This window comes from Emys orbicularis, chromosome 2 (assembly GCF_028017835.1).
Source record: "Emys orbicularis isolate rEmyOrb1 chromosome 2, rEmyOrb1.hap1, whole genome shotgun sequence".
NCBI classification, from domain to species: Eukaryota; Metazoa; Chordata; order Testudines; family Emydidae; genus Emys; species Emys orbicularis.
Window position 1 is genome coordinate 70,273,168 of NC_088684.1, and position 24,994 is coordinate 70,298,161.

Consider the following 24,994-nt stretch of genomic DNA (forward strand, 5'->3'; position numbering starts at 1 on the left):
TGGGCCTCGTCCATCTTGTCACACCATATTATAGCTCTGTTCATGTAATATTAGTTTAGTCACTGTTTAGTCACTTCTGCTTATCCTGATCTGAGGTGCTTGTGGCCTCTGTCTCAGAGACCTTGATGGGTTTTTGCAGCTCTCATCTCTTCCAGTCATACGTAGCTATACAAGTCATTTTTTTTTTTTTTAATTCCCCTATGAAGAAATGATGAGCTGTTACTGGTTTCCTGATGAGGCTTAAATAAGAAAATGGAAAATTTTCTAGTCTTGTGAGAGAGAATTCTTGGCACAGACTACTGGTGCATTTAGATTGGTGCACTGTCCCTGACTAGTAGTGTACAAAGCCTCATTAAAACTTTAGTAACTGATTTCACTGTGTACTTGTGGGAAGGGAACTTATGAAGTATGGAGGATTTGACAGCCTCTGTAATCTTACCTTACCTACTGGAACTGCAGATGTTCTTAAAGTATAAGAACAAATCAAGTATGTTGTTCAGATGTGGCCAGCTGACCATATGTATTGAGCAATGCTGAAGTTTGTTGATTAGCTTACTTGTGAGCTGAAAGAAATGTAGACTTTCTGTGGATAGTTCAGGAAGAGATGACAATCCATAATGTTGCCTGAAAATAGACAAGAGGGTGTGGTCAGTATGTTATACTCCTAGGCTGGGGTTTAAAACAGGAATACGTTACTAAACTTTTTCCATAATCCAAAACCAAATTGTGTGCACAAATCCACTGCTGAAATATTACAGGAGCACTCCATGTTGTTACCACCACACCCTGCTCACCATAGCTGTGTCCTTTTGACTTTTTCAGCAGAGCTTCAAACTTTAAAGTGAGAGGGTACAGGAAAATAACTCTGTCATTCCAGCTAGTTTAAAAAAAAATCACATTAATAATAGAATATTTTTTCTTACATGTTAACTTATGAATACTACAAGTACAGTCATGTCTTCTAGGTACAAAAATCTAAACAGGCCAACTCTCCAAAATACGAACTAAAAGTCATGCCTTGCTCAGATTTTTAAAACAGGAATAACAGCTTGTTCTTTGTAAGGCACATATGGGATCACCAATGAAATCCTTATTCAATATGACTATATTCTCTCCAAGTCTCACAATCTTTAAAGCAATGTTTCAATTACACTTAATGGTCCATTTCCTTCCATGTTACACTTGGATTTCAGTATGAAGTTATCAAATTTGCATCTAGATGTGGGAATCATATTGGCAATTTTCATTTTCAGTGAATCTTATGACATTGAAGGCTGTTCACTGGTTCAGAAAAATAGAAGAATTCCATTGTTTTGCAAAAATTTTAGTTGTTTAAAACTTTTGTCCTTAGAACTTGAAGCCTGTAAAGATGGTAGAGCTTAAATATGTAAAAGCTAAAAGTTCTTCAGTTATTAGTTGCATTCAACAGAGTGCTAGAATTACCATCCTAGCTATTGATAATCCCTTCTCTTGTTTGTCTAAGAGCAATGTTCATTAGTTCTGTTTTTATTCTTTTGGTTAGGTTATTTCATAACACTACGTCAATTTAAGGAAAATTCAAGATATTTACCATTTAGAAATTATGGACCAGATCCTCAGCTGGTATAAGTGGTGTAGCTCCATTAAAATCAATGGAATTACGCTGATTTATACCACCAAAGGCTATGACCATATATTTATAAGTATTTGCATGTAACCCAACTTATTAGCATTTCTATAGTCAGTCTACTATAAAGGCATGCTCAGTGTCTGTCAGGGGGGATCAGAGGGAACTCCATATTCTCCTGCACACCTCTGGCAAGAGAAGGAAGAGGCAGGTCTCAGCTGGGAAGAGGTCCCCAACCCTTTGGGTGTTTAAAGAAATCACCGTGAGTGTCATCGTATAAGGTATACACTTGTGACTCAGCTGAGATCTGTCAACGTGGTTATTATAGGAAGAACGACACATGGAGCACCCTCTTCTTTAACTTCTAAGGCTAGGGAACTTCTTGAGGAACAGCTCTCTGACCTTAGCCTGGTCTTGTACATGTAGTGTGGTACATGTTAATGCCTTCTGCTGGCATAATCTTCCCTGCTCCACTGCTGAATTCCACTTAACTTATGCCAGCTTCTTGCTTGTCAGCTGACAATGGATTGCATGAATTCAGGTTTTTTTCTCTTTGCTCATGCTACTACTCAGCTCCTTATTTCACAGTGAAAGTCATTCACGCCCAGTACAGGGTGCTTGTGACTTGTCAGCTAGTTGGTTTCCTTTATCCAGCTTTGAGGGAGAAAAAAGCAGAAGAGGAGGAGGGGAGATTAAAACAAGCACGTGAGGTGGTCATAGATTTGAGAAGGAAACTATTTGAAGTTGGGTTGCCTACTGTAGCTGTTGCTTTTAGAGCTTGAACTTCTGTATTAAGGCATACACCAGGCATAGTAATAAAAAATATTGCATATGTACAAGTAACACTTGATTTAAGAAAGATAATACTGGATTTCTTGACTTCAGATTCTCAGCTCCAATGTTGCTCCACTGTAGTGTTTGTCACCTCAGCATTATTTGCGATGAGAGAATTTTAATTTTTCTTTTTGACCTGGGAGAGGGGTGCATTTGAGCTTAACATCCTTTTTTTACCCCTTTTTCGCTATTCAATATATTATAAAAGTCAAAGCCCTAGAATGTGAACAAGCTATTGGTTGTATTTCACAACATTGTTTTGTGTATTGTTTTTTCTCTTGGGAAGGTGGGAGGAGGCCTTAAGCAGGAATAAAGCTTTTAGGAACCTCCTGTGCTATTAAGAATTTTTAGTATTCATGTTGAGGACTTTGACATATAACAGTGGTATGTCTTGGAAAGCATTTACTTTGTACAAAGTATCTTAAAATTGTGTAAAATAACATTTTTGAATAACGTTCCTTGGAGTTTCATGTACTGTTATGGCCAAGTTAGAAAATGTAATGTGGGTGAAGGTGATGAAGTCGCACAATAATGCCATATTTTGTTGTTGCTTAACTTAAAAATAATTGTGCTGCTCATCAATTACAAATTATTCAACAGTTTATTGTTTTTCAAGTATAAATAGGGTAGTCACAGTAATACAGAGTACTCTTGCGAGGTACAGTAGCATGCTACAAGTTAATATGCAAAAGATATGAGTGCATCACTAATCTTTTCACAGGATATTGCTCTTAATTGCTTTTCTAAGGCACGTGAGAGCAATATGCAATAAAAATATAAATGTATCTCATTAATTGGCCATTCACATTATATGCTAATCTACTGAGGAGATTTCGGGAGGAACAATTGACAGACAACAATGCTGAATTTTAAATAACTATCTAGACTCTACCTCTCCAATGTATAGTATGAGTAGATATTTCCTTGCCTTCATTGTTTTTGTGAGGCTTGGCAGAGAGAATGAGGCATGGGGAGAGAAGGGGAATACATTATTTAATTTTGAGATATTGGAATGTCCAGGGAGAGAGATTCCTGTTGGTTTGATTGGAACACTTGTTGGGAGTGTGGGTTAGCTGAGAGTAGCTACTGTCATTTTGCAAGCCAGTGAATCTGGTTGTTAGGGGAATGGTTTTGTGGGCTGGTGTGGAAGGGAAATGGGGCACTGGAGTTCAGTAGAGAGCAGAGATATTGGGATTATACAAGAGGACTGGGAGAGGAAATTGGGCTGGAGAAAGCTAGACTGAATGCCTGGATTTGGTGAGGAAAATGCTGATTGGTTGAGTGACAGAATGAGAGATGAGCATGAAATATGCATACTTAAGTGACTTAATATATTTACACACTTAAATCCACATCTATGAATATACAGCAGCTGAAGAAATTTGCCTTTCTGAAGCCCCAATACGACTAGCTGCTCCACATAGGCAAATCTTACACCTGCGAGGAGTCCCATTGACTTCAGTGATTATTACCTGCACAGAGAAGCTTATAGGATCAAGGCTTTGGAATGTGGCTTGGAAAAAGTGTACATAGCTGTATGTGTTTGCATATATTAGCATGAGGACTGACAAGTACCAGCCTGTACTGGCATAAAACTGGAGTGTTTGCACAGAAATTAGTATAGAAGTGACAGAGGTGTGGATGACATTTGTGAGGTGTGTAGAGAGGAATGACGTTAGTCTCTGCACGCTGCAGATGATGGGTGCTACTGGCTACTTCTGTTGTGTTCAAGCACATAGTTTATGGATCCAATAAGACTTAGGCCTGGTCTACACTAGGAGTTTATATCGAATTTAGCGCCGTTACATCGAATTAACCCCGCACCCGTCCACACCACGAAGCTATTTAGTTCGACATAGAGCTCTCTTAAATTCGACTTCTGTACTCGAAAACGAGAGGAGTAGCGCTAAATTCGAAATGGCAATATCGAATTAGGCTAGGTGTGGATGGAAATCGACGGTAATAGCTCCGGGAGCTATCCCACAGTGCACCACTCTGTTGACGCTCTGGACAGCACTTCGAGCTCGGATGCTCTGACCAGCCACACAGGAAAAGCCCCGGGAAAATTTGAATTCCTTTTCCTGTCTGGCCAGTTTGAATCTCATTTTCTGTTTGGACAGCGTGGAGAGCTCAGCAGCACTGGCAACGATGCAGAGCTCTCCAGCAGAGATGGCCGTGCAATCTAATAGAAAGAGGGCCCCAGCATGGACTGATCGGGAAGTCTTGGATCTCATCGCTGTGTGGGGCAATGAGTCCGTGCTTTCAGAGCTGCGCTCCAAAAGAAGGAATGCAAAGATCTACGAGAAGATCTCTAAAGCCATGGCAGAGAGAGGATACAGCCGGGATGCAACGCAGTGCCGCGTGAAAATCAAGGAGCTGAGACAAGGCTACCAAAAAACCAAAGAGGCAAACCGACGCTCCGGATCCCAGCCCCACACATCACGTTTCTACGAGGCACTGCATTCCATCCTAGGTGCAGCCGCCACCACTACCCCACCAGTGACCGTGGACTCTGAGGATGGGATATTGTCCACGGCCGGTTCCTCGTCGGAAATGTTAGCGGACGGGGAAGATGAGGAAGGAGAGGAGGAGGACGAGGCAGTCGACAGCGCTTGCACCACTGATTTCCCCGACAGCCAGGAGCTCTTCATCACCCTTACCGAGATCCCCTACCAACCGTCCACAGCCGTTACCCCGGACACCGAATCAGGGGAAGGATCAAGCAGTGAGTGCTTTAAACATCTAAACATTTCATTTTAACATAACTGGAATATTTATATTGTTAAGAATGGGCTTTTCATTCACTCATTTAAACATAGAAACTTTTATTTATAACAAAACAGGAATATTAACTATATTAGCAATTTGGTGTTCATGATTTATTTGGCTTAGTCAACTATTGAGTCCTAACTATGTATAAAAAATCAAAAAATGTCCGGATATTCATGATTAGGCCACTACAGGACGCTCCACTCTGTAGTCCCTTATACTGCACTTAAAGGAAAAGACGGTCAATGTGCCCGGGAATGGACAGAGAGTCCTCCTGGGATAGCTCGGCATAGCTCTCCTGGAGGTACCGCTCAAGCATGCGCATCAGGTTCCGTGGCAGGGCGATCTTGTTCGGTCCACTGTGGTAACACACATTCCCACGCCATGAGTCCATTAAGTAGTCCGGGATCATGGCACGGCACAGCATGGCGGCATACGGCCCTGGCCTCTGCATGGTCTCCCGAAGCATCCTTCCCCTCTCGGTCTCCGAGATCCTCATCAGAGTTATATCGCACATGACGCCCTGCTTTAAATTAGGGAGGGGAATGTTAGTATTGGGACTGCTTTGCAGCCACGCGGTGGAGGCGGCAGAGGGGCAGCATACAGGGAGCTTTCCCGGGGACAGCCGCGAGGTGGTGGGACAGGGGCAGAGCTCATGCTTCCCTGATTGCTGCCAGCAGAGAGTGGCCTTGCATTCAGTGCGAAAGGAGCCCAGTGCTACTATTACATTTTTAAGCTGCCACAAGTCTACGGCTTACCATGTTTTCCTGCAACAAAAGTAGAGGTGTCCTGCCACGCTTCTCTGATCGCAAATGCAAGACCCCAGGCACTGAAGGCGAGGGCCGAAAATTCGACCTTGTCCTGAGTGCGCATGTGAAAGGTCCAGTGCATGGTGGTGTTCACAGAGAAAGACTATGGTCTTTCTTAGCAACTTCATTTATCTGTCTCAGGAATTCACTCCCTTTTTCCCATTCCCACAGACACATCTGCGACTGTCTCCCAACCCAGCCTGGCATCACACTCCCAGAGGCTAGCGCAGATTAGGAGAAGGAAGAGGAAGACGCGTGAAGACATATTTTATGAACTTATGGACTGCTCACGAGAGCAGGCAGCCCAGACGACACAGTGGAGGGAGAACTTGTCACAAATGCACAGAGCAGTCATGGAACGGGAGGAGAGGTGGCGCCAGGAGGACCAGCAGGCTACTCAAACCCTGCTTGGACTAATGAGGGAGCAAACGGAGACGCTCCGGCGCCTAGTGGATGTTCTGCAAGACCGGAGGCAGGAGGACAGAGCCCTGCTGCTGTCTATCTCTAACCGCCCTCCCCCGCCACCAAGTCCCACACCCCCCTCACCAAAAGTCCAAAGAAGGAGGGGCGGCAAGGGCCGTTAAAACTTTCAGTCAGCCCCTGCACACTGCTGCAGCAATGGAAGGCTCTCGTTCCACAAAGTTTGAAAAGTCCTTTCCTACCCATCTCACACTAGCCCACGTCCAAGTTTCCTCCTCCCCCCTTTTCATGTGCGGTTCATAATAAAACATCTGTTTCTGTTAAGTACTGTTTCTGAGAGTGTCTTTTAGAGGGGATTCTGTCTGAAGGGGGGGAAGGGGTTTGTTACTGGGACAGGACAGTCACCTTTAGCAGGCTACAGAGGCGGGGGCTGGTCCAGCATCAGGACACATACACAGTGCAGTCACCAGTTACCCTGGTCAGTCTGGGAGGCGGTTTTCATGTTCTGGGGTGCGAGGGGGTTGATCTGTGACTTTGTGGCGGGGGAGGGCAGTTAGAGATCTTATGCCGCGGTCCTTATCCTGGATCACAGAGCCACGCAGCAGGGGGTCTGTTACCCTCCGCCCCCTGCCAGAAAGTCACTTGGCCGACACATACACGCAGTCCCGCCCAGGACTGCTGGCAGGCTGCGTTGAAACAACCAATCCAGCACTGCGGAGCCTGTCATTCCCGGAGTTTAGAAGCATCATTTGCATCAGAACACTAAACCCGCCCCCCGCCACAGTCTGCGTCCCCGGTTTAAAACATTCCCGCGAAAACAGTAAGAAAGAGAACCTTGTTCATTAACAAAACGGAACAGATTTTATTTGTTGGGAAGGTGGTGAAGGGGGTATGTAACTTGGAAGGATAGTCAACAGTAACTGGGTAAAGAAACGGGGGCAGGTTCAGCATCTGTGTCCACAAAGTAAACAGTCACTGGAGACCCTGCTCAGTCAGGAACCTGGCTTTCAAAGCCTCCCTGATGCACAGCGCGTCCCGCTGGGATCTTCTAATCGCCCGGCTGTCTGGCTGGGCGTAATCAGAAGCCAGGCTATTTGCCTCAACCTCCCACCCCGCCATAAAGGTCTCCCCCTTGCTCTCACACAGATTGTGGAGCACACAGCAAGCAGCTATCACAATGGGGACATTGGTCTCGCTGAGATCACAGCGAGTGAGTAAGCTTCTCCATCTCCCCTTGAGACGGCCAAAAGCACACTCCACCACCATTCTGCACTTGCTGAGCCGGTAGTTGAATAGTTCTTTCCCTGAGTCCAGTGCGCCAGTGTAGGGCTTCATGAGCCAGGGCATTAGCGGGTATGCAGGGTCCCCGAGGATGACTGTAGGTATCTCCACATCCCCAACAGTTACTTTGTGGTCTGGGAAGTAAAGACCTTCCTGCAGCCGTCTAAACAGACCAGAGTTCCTGAAAACCCGAGCGTCATGAACCTTGCCAGGCCATCCAACGTTGATATTAGTAAAACGTCCCCGATGGTCCACCAGTGCTTGCAGCACCATGGAAAAGTATCCCTTTCTGTTGATGTACTGGCTGGCCTGGTGGTCCGGTCCCAGGATAGGGATGTGAGTCCCATCTATAGCCCCACCGCAGTTTGGGAATCCCATCTCGGCAAAGCCATCTATGATGATCTCCACGTTTCCCAGGGTCACTACCTTAGATAGCAGTAGCTTGACGATTGCCTTGGCTACTTGCATGACAGCAACCCCCACGGTAGACTTGCCCACACCAAAGTGGTTAACGACGGACCGGTAGCTGTCTGGCGTTGCAAGCTTCCAGAGGGCTATGGCCACTCGCTTCTGGACAGTCAGGGCTGCTCGCATCCGGGTGTCCTTTCGCTTCAGGGCAGGGGACAGCAACTCACAAAGTCCCCTTCCGCATGCGAAAGTTGCGCAGCCACTGGGATTCATCCCAGACCTGCAGCACTATGCGGTCCCACCAGTCCGTGCTTGTTTCACGGGCCCAGAATCGCCGTTCAACAGTATCCACAAGACCCAGTGACAGCGAGATGTCCTGGGCGCTGGGTCTCATGTTCTCTGAGAGGTCGGAGCTAGTGTCCGACTTCATGCCGTCACGGTGGTGCCGTAGCCTCCTCTCCTGATTTATGTGCAGCTGCCTCTGGTACAGGTGGATGAGAAGCTGCGAGGCGTTGAGAACTGCCACAACTGCAGCGATGGTCGCAGCGGGATCCATGCTCGCACTGCTGTGGCGTCCGCGCTGTCAGTAATCAGAAAAGCGCGCGAACTGATTTCCCGCCGGCGCTTTCAGGGAGGGAGGGAGGGCGGGAGTGACGGACGGATGACGACAGGCGCCCAAAAGCACCCTCGACACATTTTTTTTACCCAGAAGGCATTTGGGGCTCGACCCAGAATTCCAATGGGCAGCGGGGATTGCGGGAACTGTGGGATAGCTGCCCACAGTGCACCGCTTCCAATGTCGACGCTTGCCCCGTTAGTGTGGACTCACAAAGTCTCACAAAGTCGAATTACTGTCCTTAGTGTGGACACACACGTTCGACTTTGTAATATCGATTCCACATAGTCAAATTAACTAAAATCGAAGTACTCCCGTAGTGTAGACATACCCTTAGAAGGTGCAACAAACCATTTTGGAGCAAGTGAGGTGCATGCCTTTGGTAGATGTTAAAGTTCAGGAAGTATTTTCATCTTATTTGAGTTATATGTCATGTCCAGTTTTTCTTTCTATATGTCATTCTATGTCACACATTCAGGGTATGTCTACACTACGAAATTAGGTCGAATTTATAGAAGCCGGTTTTATAGAAATCGGTTGTATGCAGCCGATTGTGTGTGTCCCCACATAAAATGCTCTAAGTGCATGAAGTCGGCGGACCGCGTCCACAGTACCGAGGCTAGCATCGACTTCCGGCGCATTGCACTATGGGTAGCTATCCCACAGTTCCCGCAGTCTCCGGCGCCCATTGGAATTATGGGTTGAGATCGCAATGCCCGAATGTTGCAAAACAGTGCCGCGGGGGGTTCTGGGTACAATGCGTCAGGCCCCTCCCCCCCTGTCACAGCAACGGCAGACAATAGATTCGCGCCTTTTTACCTGGGTTACCTGTGCAGACAACATACCACGGCAAGCATGGAGCCCGCTCAGCTCAGCTCACCGTCACCATATGTCATCCGGGTGCCGGCAGACGTGGGACTGCATTGCTACACAGCAGCAGCAGCTAACTGCCTTTTGGCGGTAGACGGTGCAGCATGACTGGTAGCCTTCATCGGCGATCTGGGTGCTGGTAGCTGTGGGGCTGGCAGCCGTAGGGCTGCATTGCAGCAGCCCCTTACCTTTTGCCTTTTAGCAGTAGATGGTTTATTACGACTGGTAACCGTCCTCGTCGTACAGCCGTGGCCATCAATCATTGGCACCTGGACAGATATGCTCTGTCCTATCGAACTGTCTTGACGATGATGGCTATCAGTCGTAGTATACTATTTTCTGCCAAGTATTGTCTGCTAAGCACCCAGAAGAGGCCGAGGGCGATCTGGGTGCTGGCAGACATGTGGCTGGCAGACGTGGGGCTACATTGCTACACAGCAGCAACCCCTTGCCTTTTGGCAGTAAATAGTATATTATGACTGGTATCCGTCATCATCATACTGCCAAGCGCCCAGTATTTGCTGCCAAGCACCCAGAAAATGCCGAGGGCTATCAGTCACGCTGCACCGTCGTCTTAAGATGTAAAAAATAGATTTGTTCTGTATTCATTTCCTTCCCCCCTCCCTCCGTCAAATCAATGGCCCGCTAAACCCAGGCTTAGGAGTTCAATCTCGGGGGGGGGGGGGCATTTTGTGTGACAGTTGTTTGTATTTCTCCCTGATGCACAGCCACCTTCCTTGATTTTAATTCCGTGTACCTGTACGCCATGTCGTCACTCGCCCCTCCCTCCCTCCCTCCCTCTCTCCTTCCCCTGGTCCTTCAGATACTAGTTTCGCGCCTTTTTTCAGACCAGACGCCATAGCTAGCACTGGGATCATGGAGCCCGCTCAGATCACCGCGGCAATTATGAGCACTATGAACACCACGCGCATTGTCCTGGAGTATATGCAGAGCCAGGACATGCCAAAGCAAAACCAGGACCAGCCGAGGAGGAGGCGATTGCAGCGCGGCGACGAGAGTGATGAGGAAATGGACATGGACCTAGACCTCTCACAAGGCACAGGCCCCAGCAATGTGGAAATCATGATGTTCCTGGGGCAGGTTCATGCCATGGAACGCTGATTCTGGGCCCGGGAAACAAGCACAGACTGGTGGGACCGCATCGTGTTGCAGGTCTGGGACGATTCCCAGTGGCTGCGAAACTTTCGCATGCGTAAGGGCACTTTCATGGAACTTTGTGACTTGCTTTCCCCTGCCTTGAAGCGCCAGAATACCAGGATGAGAGCAGCCCTCACAGTTGAGAAGCGAGTGGCGATAGCCCTGTGGAAGCTTGCAACGCCAGACAGCTACCGGTCAGTCGGGAATCAATTTGGAGTGGGCAAATCTACTGTGGGGGCTGCTGTGATCCAAGTTGCCAGGGCAATGAGAGACCTGGTGATATCAAGGGTAGTGACTCTGGGAAACGTGCAGGACATAGTGGATGGCTTTGCTGCAGTGGGATTCCCAAACTGTGGTGGGGCGATAGACTGAACCCATATCCCTATCTTGGCACCGGCGCACCAAGCCACCGAGTACATAAACCGCAAGGGGTACTTTTCAGTGCTGCTGCAAGCCCTGGTGGATCACAAGGGACGTTTCACCGACATCAACGTGCGCTGGCCGGGAAGGGTACATGATGCTCGCGTCTTCAGGCACTCTGTTCTGTTTCGAAAGCTGGAGGAAGGGACTTTCTTCCCGGACCAGAAAATAACCGTTGGGGATGTTGAAATGCCTATCGTGATCCTTGGGGACCCAGCCTACCCCTTAATGCCATGGCTCATGAAGCCGTACACAGGCAGCCTGGACAGAAGTCAGGACCTGTTCAACTACAGGCTGAGCAAGTGCCGAATGGTGGTGGAATGTGCATTTGGGCGTTTAAAAGCGCGCTGGCGCAGCTTACTGACTCGCTCAGACCTTAGCGAAAAGAATATCCCCATTGTTATTGCTGCTTGCTGTGCGCTCCACAATATCTGTGAGAGTAAGGGGGAGACATTTATGGCGGGGTGGGAGGTAGAGGCAAATCGCCTGGCCGCTGATTACGCGCAGCCAGACACCAGGTCGGTTAGAGCAGCACAGCAGGGCGCGGTGCGGATCAGAGAAGCTTTGAAAACTAGTTTTGTGACTGGCCAGGCTACGGTGTGAAACTTCTTTTTGTTTCTCCTTGATGAACCCTCCACCCCCCCCACCCGGTTCACTCTACTTCCCTGTAAACTAACCACCCCACCCTTCCCTCCCCCCTTCGAGCACCGCTTGCAGAGGCAATAAAGTCATTTGTTACTTCACATTCATGCATTCTTTATTAATTCATCACACAACTAGGGGGATAATTGCAAAGGTAGCCCGGGATGGGTGGGGGAGGAGGGAAGGAAAAGGACACACTGCAGTTTAAAACTTTAACACTTATTGCTCGGGAAATCATCTAGGGTGGAGTGACTGGGTGGCCGGAGGCCCCCCCACCGTGTTCTTGGGCGTCTGGGTGAGGAGGCAATGGGACTTGGGGAGGAGGGCTGTTGGTTACACAGGGGCTGTAGCGGCGGTCTCTGCTCCTGCTGCCTTTCCTGCAGCTCAACCATACGCAGGAGCATATCAGTTTGATGCTCCAGCAGCCGGAGCATCGACTCTTGCCTTCTGTGTGCAAGCTGACGCCACCTCTCTTCTTCAGCCCGCGATTCAGCATGCAACCTCTCCTCTTCAGCCCGCGATTCAGCACGCCACCTCTCCTCTCGCTCATATTGGGCTTTTCTAAAATCAGTAATTGACTGCCTCCACGCATTCTGCTGTGCTCTGTCAGCGTGGGAGGCAGTCTGTAGTTCAGTAAACATTTCATCACGCGTCCTTCGCTTCCGCTTTCGAATATTCACTAGCCTCTGTGAAGGAGAAACATTTGCAGCTGGTGGAGGAGAAGGGAGAGGTGGTTAAAAAAGATACATTTTAGAGAACAATGGGTACACTCTTTCACGTTAAATTTTGCTGTTCACATCACACAGCACATGTGCTTTCGTTACAAGGTCGCATTTTTCCTCTTATATTGAGGGCCTGCCGGTTTGGTGTGAGAGATCACTCACGCAGTGCCAGGCCACAGATTTCAGCTTGCAGGCAGCCATGGTAAGACACAGTCTTTTGGCTTTTTTAACCTTGATAACATGTGGGGATGGTTTAAAACAGTACTGCTCTCATTAACCATACCAAGCACCCATTGGGTTGGCCATTTAAAATGGGTTTGCAATGTAAAAGGAGGGGCTGCGGTTTCAGGGTTAACGTGCAGCACAAACCCAACTAATTCCCCTCCCCCACACACCCAATTCTCTGGGATGATCATGTGACGTTGTGCAGTCTACATGGTTTTATAAAAACATGATAATAAGTGAATATAATGTAACTGGGATAGTTTTATAAAAAATTTGATAATAAGTGACTATAATGCAAATGGGATATGCTTTGTGCAAAAGGTCTCTTGTAAGGTATCATTACAAAGCTCATAAGCTACTGAGTGTGATCATCCTATTTGTAGAAATGTACCACTCTTGTATCTAAAACTAGAAATATAAAATGTAACTCTGAGGGCCTATTGTAATTATGTAAAGTGTGGGCCATTAATGATGGTTTGGAATCTTGATGACTCCCATTGTCTGCAGATGGCTGTTTACCTGTGAGTCTCCCTGTATATGTGTGTGCTGGCAAGTGAGTAATGAAGTCTTGCAGTGACATGTGATCATGTCACCTGAACTGGAATCCATCTTTAACCTGGTGCTTTTCCAGTGAGGGGAGGGGGTGGGAACCCAGAGGAACAAAGGGTTCCCACCTTATGCAAAAGATATATAAAGGGGTGGAAGAGAACTGAGAGGGGGAGAGGAGCCATCATGGAGAATCCCCTAGATAACACCTAAGCTGGAACAAAAGCTGTACCAGGGGAAAGAATGGTGCCCAGGCCTGGAAGGTGTCCAGTCTGAGAAAAACTTACTGAAGCATCTCTGAGGGTGAGATTATCTGTATTTAGTTTGATTAGGCATAGATTTGCGCATTTTATTTTATTTTGCTTGTGACTTACTTTGTTCTGTCTGTTACTACTTTGAACCACTTAAATCCTACTGTCTGTATTTAATAAAATCACTTTTTATTTAGTAATTTACTCAGAGTATGTATTAATACCTGGGGGAGCAAACAACTGTGCATATCTCTCTATCAGTGTTATAGAGGGCGAACAATTTATGAGTTTGCCCTGCATAAACTTTATGCAGGGTAAAACGGATTTATCTGGGTTTAGACCCCATTGGGAGTTGGGCATCTGAGTGCTAAAGACAAGCACACTCCTGTGAGCTGGTTTCGGGTAAACTTGCAGCTTTGGGACAAGCCATTCAGACCCTGAGTCTTTGTTAGAGCAGACAGGAGTGTCTGGCTCAGCGAGACGGGGTGCTGGAGTCCTGAGCTGGCAGGGAAAACAGAAGCAGGGGTAGTCTTGGCACATTGGGTGGCAGCTCCCAGGGGGGTTTCTGTGATCCAACCCGTCACAGATCACTTCACCCCTCCCCCCCACCGCGTGGCTAACAGCGGGGAATATTTCTGTTCTGCAGAGCAGGAAGGGGCACCTCTGAATGTCCCCTTAATAAAATTGCCCCATTTCAACCAGGTGACCGTGAATGATATCACTCTCCTGAGGATAACAAAGAGCGATAAGGAATGGATGTTGTCTGCATGCCAGCAAACACCGGGACCATACGCTGCCATGCTTTGTTATGCAATGATTCCAGACTACGTGCTACTGGCCTGGCATGGTAAAGTGTCCTACCATGGCGGACGGGATAAGGCAGCCCTCCCCAGAAACCTTTTGCAAAGGCTTTGGGAGTACATGAAGGAGAGCTTTCTGGAGATGTCCCTGGAGGATTTCCGCTCCATCCCCATACACGTTAACAGACTTTTCCAATAGCTGTACTGGCCGCGATTGCCAGGGCAAATTAATCATTAATCATTAAACACGCTTGCTTTTAAACCATGTGTAATATTTACAAAGGTACACTCACCAGAGGTCCCCTGTGTGCCCACAGGGTCTTGGGTGAGTTCGGGGGTTACTGGTTCCAGGTCCAGGGTGATAAACATATCCTGGCTGTTGGGGAAACCGGTTTCTCCGCTTCCTTGCTGCTGTGAGCTATTTACATTATCTTCATCCTCCTCTTCCTCGTACCCCGAACCCTCTTCCCTGTGTGTTTCTCCAGTGAGGGACTCATAGCACACGGTTGGGGTAGTGGTGGCTGCACCCCCTAGAATGGCATGCAGCTCCGCGTAGAAGCGGCATGTTTGCGGCTCAGCCCCGGACCTTCCGTTTGCTTCTCTGGCTTTGTGGCAGGCTTGCCTTAGCTCCTTAATTTTCACGCGGCACTGCTGTGCATCCCTGTTATGGCCTCTGTCCTTCATGGCCTTGGAGACCTTTTCTAATATTTTGCCATTTCGTTTACTGCTTCGGAGTTCGGCCAGCACTGATTCATCTCCCCATATGGCGAGCAGATCCCGTACCTCCCGTTCTGGCCATGCTGGAGCTCTTTTGCGATCCTGGGACTCCATCACGGTTACCTGTGCTGATGAGCTCTGCGTGGTCACCTGTGCTCTCCACGCTCAGCAAACAGGAAATGAAATTCAAACGTTCGCGGGGCTTTTCCTGTCTACCTGGCCAGTGCATCTGAGTTGAGAGTGCTGTCCAGAGCGGTCACAATGAAGCACTGTGGGATAGCTCCCGGAGCCCAATAACGTCGAATTCCGTCCACACGAACCCAATTCCGACCCCCTAAGGCCGATTTTATCGCTAATCCCCTCGTCGGAGGTGGAGTAAAGAAACCGGTTTAAAGGGCCCTTTAAGTCGAAAGAAAGGGCTTCGTCGTGTGAACGTGTCCAGGCTAAATTCGAATTAACGCGGCTAAAGTCGACCTAAACTCGTAGTGTAGACCAGGCCTCAGAGTTACTAAATCTGAATGGTTTTTAAATTTGCTGGGGAGAAGAGACTCTCTTGCTACGTGTTTGTATACCATGTGATTCAATGGGGCCCTGATTGAGGCCTCATATGTCTACACTGCGATCAAATACCTGCAGCTGACCCGTGTCAGTTGACTTGGCTCATGGGGGTTGTGCTATGGGCCAATAAAATTGCAATGTGGATGTTTGGGCTCGGGCTGGGGCTCGGGCTGGAGCCCAGGCTCTGGAACCCCACTAGGGAGATAGTCCCAGAGCTCAGGCTCCAGCCCGAGCCCAAGTTTCTAAACAGCAATTTTATAGCCCCTGGGCCCAAGTCAGCTGACCCAGGCCAGCTGCGGGTGTTTGATTACAGTGTGGACATAGAGTGCTACTGTCATCATACCCAACTCACTGTCTCCCTTTCATCATTATTTGTATCATCAATATATGAAAGTCCCTGTTTCTCCAAATCTTTCGCTCCAATGAATATTGGACAAGACGATGCCCTGCCAGATCCCTCTTGCCAGAGGTCTAAAGCAATGCAGACTACTTTAAAACATTAGATAATTACAATACACCATCTGTGGCTAATAAAATTACTTGTTGCTCATTACACATTTTAAAGTACATTAAAGAAATATTAAACTACAATATGCAGATGTAACGTTTTCAAGATCATTTTCAATTGGAAGTCTTGTGCAGTGACCAATACCAGCGTAATTATCCACATATAAAATGATGGCACATGACAAATTTTGATGATTTAGGATCACTGATTTTTGAACAAATGTTTGTTGCTGTTTCCAAAGATTAGTGTAGAGTTAAAATGCTACAGCAAAATATCTTGGTAAATGAAAACGCAGCATTAAGAAATAGAACACTGTTTACATTTTTCAAATGGAAAATACTATAAAGGGTCTGCTCCATTTTGTCTGTTATTTAAATGCACACATCCCTAGTCTCTCAGAGATGCAGGAAAAGTAATAAGATTTCACGATAAACAGATTTTCAAAATTTGTCCCATAAGACTTGTCAAAGATAAGTGGTCTGGAGGTTAAGCACCTTGAATCTGTGAATCCATGGAAATAAGCAATACAGTTGATACATTCCAGCAGAAATTGGTATTGCTGAACCCTCCGATTTGATACATAATTTTTTCTAATCTTTTATCTGCACAAAGCACCGCGATGATTTCTAGCAAAGGCCACAACTGATCTCTCGAATACCTGGGACTCTTTTATATGCAGTGTTATTGTAGGTGGGTTGGTCCCAGAATATTAGAGACAAGGTTGGGTGAGTGAATATCTTTTATTGGATCAACTTCTGTTGGTGGAGAGACAAGTTTTTGAGCTTACACAGAGCTCTTCTTCAAACCAAGACCTAAAGAAGAGCTCTGTGTAAGCTCGAAAGCTTGTCACTCACCAACAGAAAAAAGTTGATCTAATAAAAGATATTTCCTCACCCACCTTGTGCATTATCACCTTATATGTACATCATCTAGGGCAAGATGAGAAACTATAATGTTTTTAGCATAATTCAGAGAACCTGCAGTAAAAGGCTCTGTCAGCCCCTTGGCAAACCGTCCTAGCTTTTCTTATATTCAAGAACTGCCAAAGACTTTAGCAATATTAACTTCAGTGAAAGTGCTAGGAATGCTACAGTTATTTACTGTAGGTTCAGAAATACTTCATACAATGTAAGAGGCCACCTAGATTGGTATTTATTGCACAGTTCACAGATGTTGGCTGTCCTGACAACAGGATAGGCTATTGTACCAAAGTAATCATAATTTTGACACCATAATAGGCATGTTTGTGTTTTAAAGCAATAGAAGATCAAATAAAAAACTGGTGTATTTTATTTTTGATCTTTAAAGCTGTTGCTGCAGTATGTAAAATGGCCGCTTGGGGAGGCATGGGGGAAAAACTGAACTACCAGCCAGGGATTTTGTCTGAGAGGCAGTGACTTCCCCTCCCTCTTTTTTATAATGGGACTTCCCTGCCCACTTGTGATTAGAAGTAGTGGCATGCTTTCAAATGGAAGGTTAATAGATTCATAGATTCTAGGACTGGAAGGGACCTCGAGAGGTCATCGAGTCCAGTCCCCTGCCCTCATGGCAGGACCAAATACTGTCTAGACCATCCCTGATAGACATTTATCTAACCTACTCTTAAATATCTCCAGAGATGGAGATTCCACAACCTCCCTAGGCAATTTATTCCAGTATTTAACCACCCTGACAGTTAGGAACTTTTTCCTAATGTCCAACCTAGACCTCCCTTGCTGCAGTTTAAGCCCATTGCTTCTTGTTCTATCCTTAGAGGCTAAGGTGAACAAGTTTTCTCCCTCCTCCTTATGACACCCTTTTAGATACCTGAAAACTGCTATCATGTCCCCTCTGTCTTCTCTTTTCCAAACTAAACAAACCCAATTCTTTCAGCCTTCCTTCATAGGTCATGTTCTCAAGATCTTTAATCATTCTTGTTGCTCTTCTCTGGACCCTTTCCAATTTCTCCACATCTTTCTTGAAATGCGGTGCCCAGAACTGGACACAATACTCCAGCTGAGGCCTAACCAGAGCAGAGTAGAGCGGAAGAATGACTTCTCGTGTCTTGCTCACAACACACCTGTTAATACATCCCAGAATCATGTTTGCTTTTTTTGCAACAGCATCACACTGTTGACTCATATTTAGCTTGTGGTCCACTATAACCCCTAGATCCTTTTCTGCCGTACTTCTTCCTAGACAGTCTCTTCCCATTCTGTAGGTGTGAAACTGATTTTTTCTTCCTAAGTGGAGCACTTTGCATTTGTCTTTGTTAAACTTCATCCTGTTTAACTCAGACCATTTCTCCAATTTGTCCAGATCATTTTGAATTATGACCCTGTCCTCCAAAGCAGTTGCAATCCCTCCCAGTTTGGTATCATCCGCAAACTTAATAAGCGTACTTTCTATGCCAATATCTAAGTCGTTAATGAAGATATTGAACAGAGCCGGTCCCAAAACAGACCCCTGCGGAACCCCACTTGTTATGCCTTTCCAGCAGGATTGGGAACCATTAACAACAACTCTCTGAGTACGGTTATCCAGCCAGTGATGCACCCACCTTATAGTAGCCCTATCTAAATTGTATTTGCCTAGTTTATCGATAAGAATATCATGCGAGACCGTATCAAATGCCTTACTAAAGTCTAGGTATACCACATCCACAGCTTCTCCCTTATCCACAAGACTCGTTATCCTATCGAAGAAAGCTATCAGATTGGTTTGACATGATTTGTTCTTTACAAATCCATGCTGGCTGTTCCCTATCACCTTACCACCTTCCAAGTGTTTGCAGATGATTTCCTTAATTACTTGCTCCATTATCTTCCCTGGCACAGAAGTTAAACTAACTGGTCTGTAGTTTCCTGGGTTGTTTTTATTTCCCTTTTTATAGATGGGCACTATATTTGCCCTTTTCCAGTCTTCTGGAATCTCTCCCGTCTCCCATGATTTTCCAAAGATAATAGCTAGAGGCTCAGATACCTCCTCTATTAGCTCCTTGAGTATTCTAGGATGCATTTCATCAGGCCCTGGTGACTTGCAGGCATCTAACTTTTCTAAGTGATTTTTAACTTGTTCTTTTTTTATTTTATCTGCTAAACCTACCCCCTTCCCATTAGCATTCACTATGTTAGGCATTCCTTCAGACTTCTCGGTGAAGACCGAAACAAAGAAGTCATTAAGCATCTCTGCCATTTCCAAGTTTCCTGTTACTATTTCTCCCTCTTCACTAAGCAGTGGGCCTACCCTGTCTTTGGTCTTCCTCTTGCTTCTAATGTATTGATAAAAAGTCTTCTTGTTTCCCTTTATTCCTGTAGCTAGTTTGAGCTCATTTTGTGCCTTTGCCTTTCTAATCTTGCCCCTGCATTCCTGTGTTGTTTGCCTATATTCATCCTTTGTAATCCGTCCTAGTTTCCATTTTTTATATGACTCCTTTTTATTTTTTAGATCATGCAAGATCTCGTGGTTAAGCCAAGGTGGTCTTTTGCCACATTTTCTATCTTTCCTAACCAGCGGAATAGCTTGCTTTTGGGCCCTTAATAGTGTCCCTTTGAAAAACTGCCAACTCTCCTCAGTTGTTTTTCCCCTCAGTCTTGATTCCCATGGGACCTTACCTATCAGCTCTCTGAGCTTACCAAAATCTGCCTTCCTGAAATCCATTGTCTCTATTTTGCTGTTCTCCCTTCTACCCTTCCTTAGAATTGCAAACTCTATGATTTCATGATCACTTTCACCCAAGCTGCCTTCTACTTTCCAATTCTCAACGAGTTACTCCCTATTTGTTAAAATCAAGTCTAGAACAGTTTCCCCTCTAGTAGCTTTTTCAACCTTCTGAAATAAAAAGTTGTCTGCAATGCAGTCCAAGAATTTGTTGGATAGTCTGTGCCCCGCTGTGTTATTTTCCCAACATATATCTGGATAGTTGAAGTCCCCCATCACCACCAAATCTTGGGCTTTGGATGATTTTGTTAGTTGTTTAAAAAAAGCCTCATCCACCTCTTCCACCTGGTTAGGTGGCCTGTAGTAGACTCCTAGCATGACATCACCCTTGTTTTTTACCCCTTTTAGCCTAACCCAGAGACTCTCAACACTTCCATCGATAGGGAGAGGGCCACTTCTTGTGACAAGCATGTTGCTGCGGGAATTAGAGGGGAATGGTTTTGGATTTGTGGAAACTATGGGGGGTTTGTGGGTTTGAGATTCATTTATGGAGAATTTTTGGCACGGCATTTCATTGCGATATTGACTTTCAGTGAGGCCTCACAAGGTCAGCAAGGAGTTTGGCTCACTTCATTCTCTTCTTGGCCACGCTGCTTGAGTCTCTGGGACTGAGCTGCAGTCGGTGGGGAGGGCAAGAATGGATGGCATTCCTTCTTTGAGGAGAGTTAGATGGATCCCTCATGAAGGAAGAATTTTTCAGTTTTGGTTGGCATGTGAGATGTATGTGAATGAATCCCATAAAACTGAAGGGAGTTCAGGATTCTCTCCATGTGGGCTGGGGGAATTGTATCCATCTCCATTTTGATGATGGGGTATCATGGACAGGATATTCAGTCTGAACAGGGAATGCTAAGGAATTAGAGCTTCCGTGTGTGAGAGGCTCCTGGGAATTTGTACACTCTTGTGTTGGGAACCTCCTTTTTGGTTGGTAATTGCTGGGGGTTGGGACCAAAATTGGTTATAGACTCGGGTTGTGGTAAGAGCTTGTAGCTTTGTTCTAGTACTCAGCACTATCCCTTTAGAGGTCAGTTTAGGATTAGTTTTGCTTTTTTCCCCTGGTGTTTGGGATTTTTGTAGTAGTAGTACTTTCTTATTTAAGAAGCAGCAGCAATGAGTATGTATACATGCATGCTTAGAAATACAGGGAATCCTCACATATGCAGTGAATATGAAATAAGATGGATCCCCTAGAAAATTGATGGCATTTACCATTTACTTTGTGACTTATAAACCTGCTGTTTGAATCCCTTGGTACTAAGCAGTTAGGATTATCTGATCGTTAGCAGGCAGAGGTTGAAGTAATTGCAAGATATTTTAAAATGTGTGTCTTTTTCAGAGTGATTGAGCAGCTTGGTGGTAAACAGCTAGTAATGAACCACATGCATCACGAAGACCAGCAAGTTCGCTATAATGCCCTACTGGCTGTACAGAAGCTGATGGTTCACAACTGGTATGTGAAAACTTACTTTAGTTAATATTATCTATGAGAAATTGTATAGAATCCAGATTACAGATTTTTTGAAAAATAACTGATCCTCTTTAGCTGAAATATTTATCTCTGTAATGTGATGATGAAATAATAATTCTGATGAACCCAGTGTTTAAAATTCTACAAGAAATTGTGCTGACATGAAAAATTAACACTTTGGCTTCTATTTCCTTCCTGCTTTTCTGCTAATTGAATTAAGTTATCAGACTTTCAAGAGTTCAGTGGAACACATTTCACTCAAGTATGCTTAAAAACTAGAATTTAAATGTTTCATGATGGTCATATTCTATAACTGATGCAGTGTAATCACAGTTTGCAAAATGTCTTCTAACTGTGTAAATCCAGAATGGATTTCACTGGTTCTCTATTGAGTTTCACATTGTGGTGTTTACAATTTCACTTAGCTATCCTCTGGAAATTGATAGTCCCAACACTTGTTTAATCTTTAGATGTCTTACAAAGTGAATGCACTGTTTTTTTCTTCTGGAATGATGTTCCTTCATTGCTCTCTCATTCTAAGTCAAGGTTTGCAGTGTAATGTTCATAAACAAACCTACATTGACAAGTATGTCTGAATGATGGAAGATTTTTTTTTTTTTAAAGTAAGTTTTTGATTCAAGATTCCAAGGTGGAGTTGTAAACAAGGGGATAAGAGGACATAGGCGGTTGTTAAGTTCTAAAACTTTAACCATAAATCGGTATTGCTCTGCACTGCCATTTGAGAGACTTGGCTTCAGTTCCAAGGCCTGACTATTAGGAGCTGAAAGTTCTGTGGTGTTAATAATGTTCAGAGTCACTAATGTCTTTTTTCCTGAAATATTTAAGAAATGGTATTTGACAGCCTCTGACGAGAATACCATTCAGTGCTGTGCTCTGTCTGGCTGATGATTGTGAACAAGGCCTGAAAATCCTTCCCAAGTACTGGGAACCTGCTGCTGCTGTAGAAACAGTATGGGAGAAGTTTCCATCCTCTTTGTAGTGGGGGAAGCAATGTATGTCCTATGAATGAAGGATTTAATCTGTTTCAGACAACCTCTAGAAGTGGCAAGATTTTAAAAACATTTGCTGCCTTTTCATGTTAATTCAAATCAGCTATGTACACTATAAACTCAAATCAAATGTTCTCATAGAAAAATGTGATTTTTCACTTTCTTATGCAGTTTATGCTTTCCAGATACAATAATCAATCTGTAACTTGTTAAACTGGATGGAAAACTTAAATTCCTATATAACTGCATGTTTCTTATGGGATTCTTCCCATTTGAAACAACTCCTAGTTTTCATGACGAAGAAATGAGATCTTTCACAAGACATCATTTTTTCACTTCATCTTAGCAGTCCTGAAAATTCAGATCTAAAATGGTATTGTAGAGCAGATAGAGAGCAGTGTCTGAATAAATGTATTCCAGACTGGCTAGTACATGCAAGCATATCGAAATGTTGGCTACTAGACTAGATTACTCACAAGTGGCTTGGATAAAGTGCAATCAAAGTAGAAGCTGGGATGCTATGGCTCAGCAGTATAATAGAAAAGAAGTATTGTGAAACACACACCTATTTTATTATGACTTTAAACTGCATGTTTAAATTCAGTCTATTTTGCGCACTCCATGCTTTGGAATTGCTTATGATTGTGCATGGGGTTTTGAGACAGATGCAATGCAATTTAAAAAGTTAAGCACTGATGATTATAATAGTTTGGAGGTGGAGAGGGGGTGTTAGTAACAACATACAGAGCTACTAGGAAGAGATTTTCAAGCTAACTGTGCATTGCTGTAGTGACAGGGTAATAACACGTGTATTAAAAAATCAATATTCCGTAATTAACCATACAAAGCAATTTCCCCTAGTACACTTTTTAGCCCTCAAGCATTGTTTTATTATAATCCTCCTCCCTTCATCTCACACAATACAATTCTTTATCTCCTACAGAGAGATTATAAATGTAAGCAATCTACTGTACAAATCAGAAGGAATATTCACTGTATAAGGAGGACTTGAGTAAAGGAACATTGATTTCTGAGCACATGTAGGTGGAGACTAAACGGTGGTCTCACATTTTTCGGGTCATGAGTATATTTTTATGTTTATGCACTTCACAGTTTAATGGTAGTAAATGTCAATCTGTACTTCTCACATACTGATTGGGGATGTGCCATTCTGGTTCATTGCAAATTTATTTGGGGTTCATAACTAGGCTATCGCTGTGTACAAGTTAGAGATGGAAAGACTCATTAGGTCATCCAGTCCATCTCTGCTAAAAGGAGACAGTTTCATTTTGTACATTTGCTGGTGCCTTGTCAAATCTGATTCAAAACAATGGGGTTTCCATCACTGTTCTTTGCAGACTGTTCCACAGACAAATAGCTCTCATTGTCAGGAAAAGTTTCCCCAGATATATAGCCTAACTTTTCCCATTTTAAATTCAGCTCACTTCTGTCAGCAACAGCCCTTTAGCTATTCCCCCTCTGTTGTTGGTGTTTACCCCCCTCAGTGTTCTGTATAAATTGTTACCACTTAACCAAATTGAATGTATTGCATATTACCACTTAGCCAAATTGCACTCTTAAGGCCTACTTTTACCTTTAGATGTGTGCAGAACTCCCACTTAAATGAATGGGATTAGCATGCTCATGCTGGGCACAGTGGGGTGCTAAATGTGTCTCTAAACTACCTTCCTGCCTTCTGCAATAAGGAAGCTGTTCTAGTTTATACCAGCTGGCATAGGCCCCTAGAGACCCAGGATTGCTAGACCAATATTGCCCCATAAATAGGGGGAGGGAGAGAGATGGTATAGAAGTGGAGCAGCACATAAGGGACTTAGCTAGGGCTGAAGATCTGCCCCATATTTTGTGCACAGGATTTACAAAAACGACGAGGAGTCCTTGTGGCACCTTAGAGACTAACAAATTTATTTGGGCATAAGCTTTTGTGGCTAGAACCCACTTCATCAGATGCATGGAGTGGAAAATACAGTAGCAGGTATAAATACACAGCACATGAAAAGATGGGAGTTGCCTTACCCAGTGCCAGGTCAGTCTAACAAGACAATTCAATTAACAGTAGGATTTACAGTTAGCTTCTTGAAGTCAAATCATGAAGAAGAGACTCTCACAGATTGGACCATTAAGTGTCAATTCTAGCCCTATTGCTTCTGACTTAACTTATAAGGGGAACGTGAGAGGAAGGACTGAGTGCTCCCCTGGAAGCTTTAATTTAAAAAACAAATGTTGTGGAGTACAGTTTGATAACTGGTGGTTGGTTGTTTTGGAGGTTCAAGCTCAATTTTGCCAACACCTAAATAACCCAGTAAACATGAGCAATCGTCTTCAGGCCTCATTCCTCTATTCTCTTCTTTTTCTCTGACTGAGAAAGCAGTCCAGTCATGTTTTTTTAGCCTTTTCCCCCCGCCCCTATGTAATGGAATTCCAGTAATTTCTGTTGGGAAATGCACTTTCCTCATTTAGACCACAGTCTCCAGTTAAATTTTATTTAATCTGATTTGTGATCTCTGCATGGCAGCACCAGTCTGGTCCCCTTCCAAATCTTGGGATGTTACAACAGGAAAGAGGTTTGCAGCCCTGGGCTGAAGCTTGGTGCTAATGCTTACAAAATGTCCAATATGCAGAAGACTAGTAAATCAGAG

General features: G+C 44.9%; 1 protein-coding gene across 3 annotated transcripts in view; it reads left to right on the forward strand.

Annotated features, from left to right (window-relative positions):
• Positions 1–24,994, forward strand: part of ATP6V1H (ATPase H+ transporting V1 subunit H) — a 99,285-nt gene that overhangs the window by 55,488 nt on the left and 18,803 nt on the right. For all 3 annotated transcript variants that reach the window (XM_065398206.1, XM_065398208.1, XM_065398207.1), the window contains one exon: positions 21,196–21,309. In XM_065398206.1, coding sequence (XP_065254278.1) covers positions 21,196–21,309 — 114 coding nt within the window. The remainder of the gene's footprint in view (positions 1–21,195; positions 21,310–24,994) is intronic.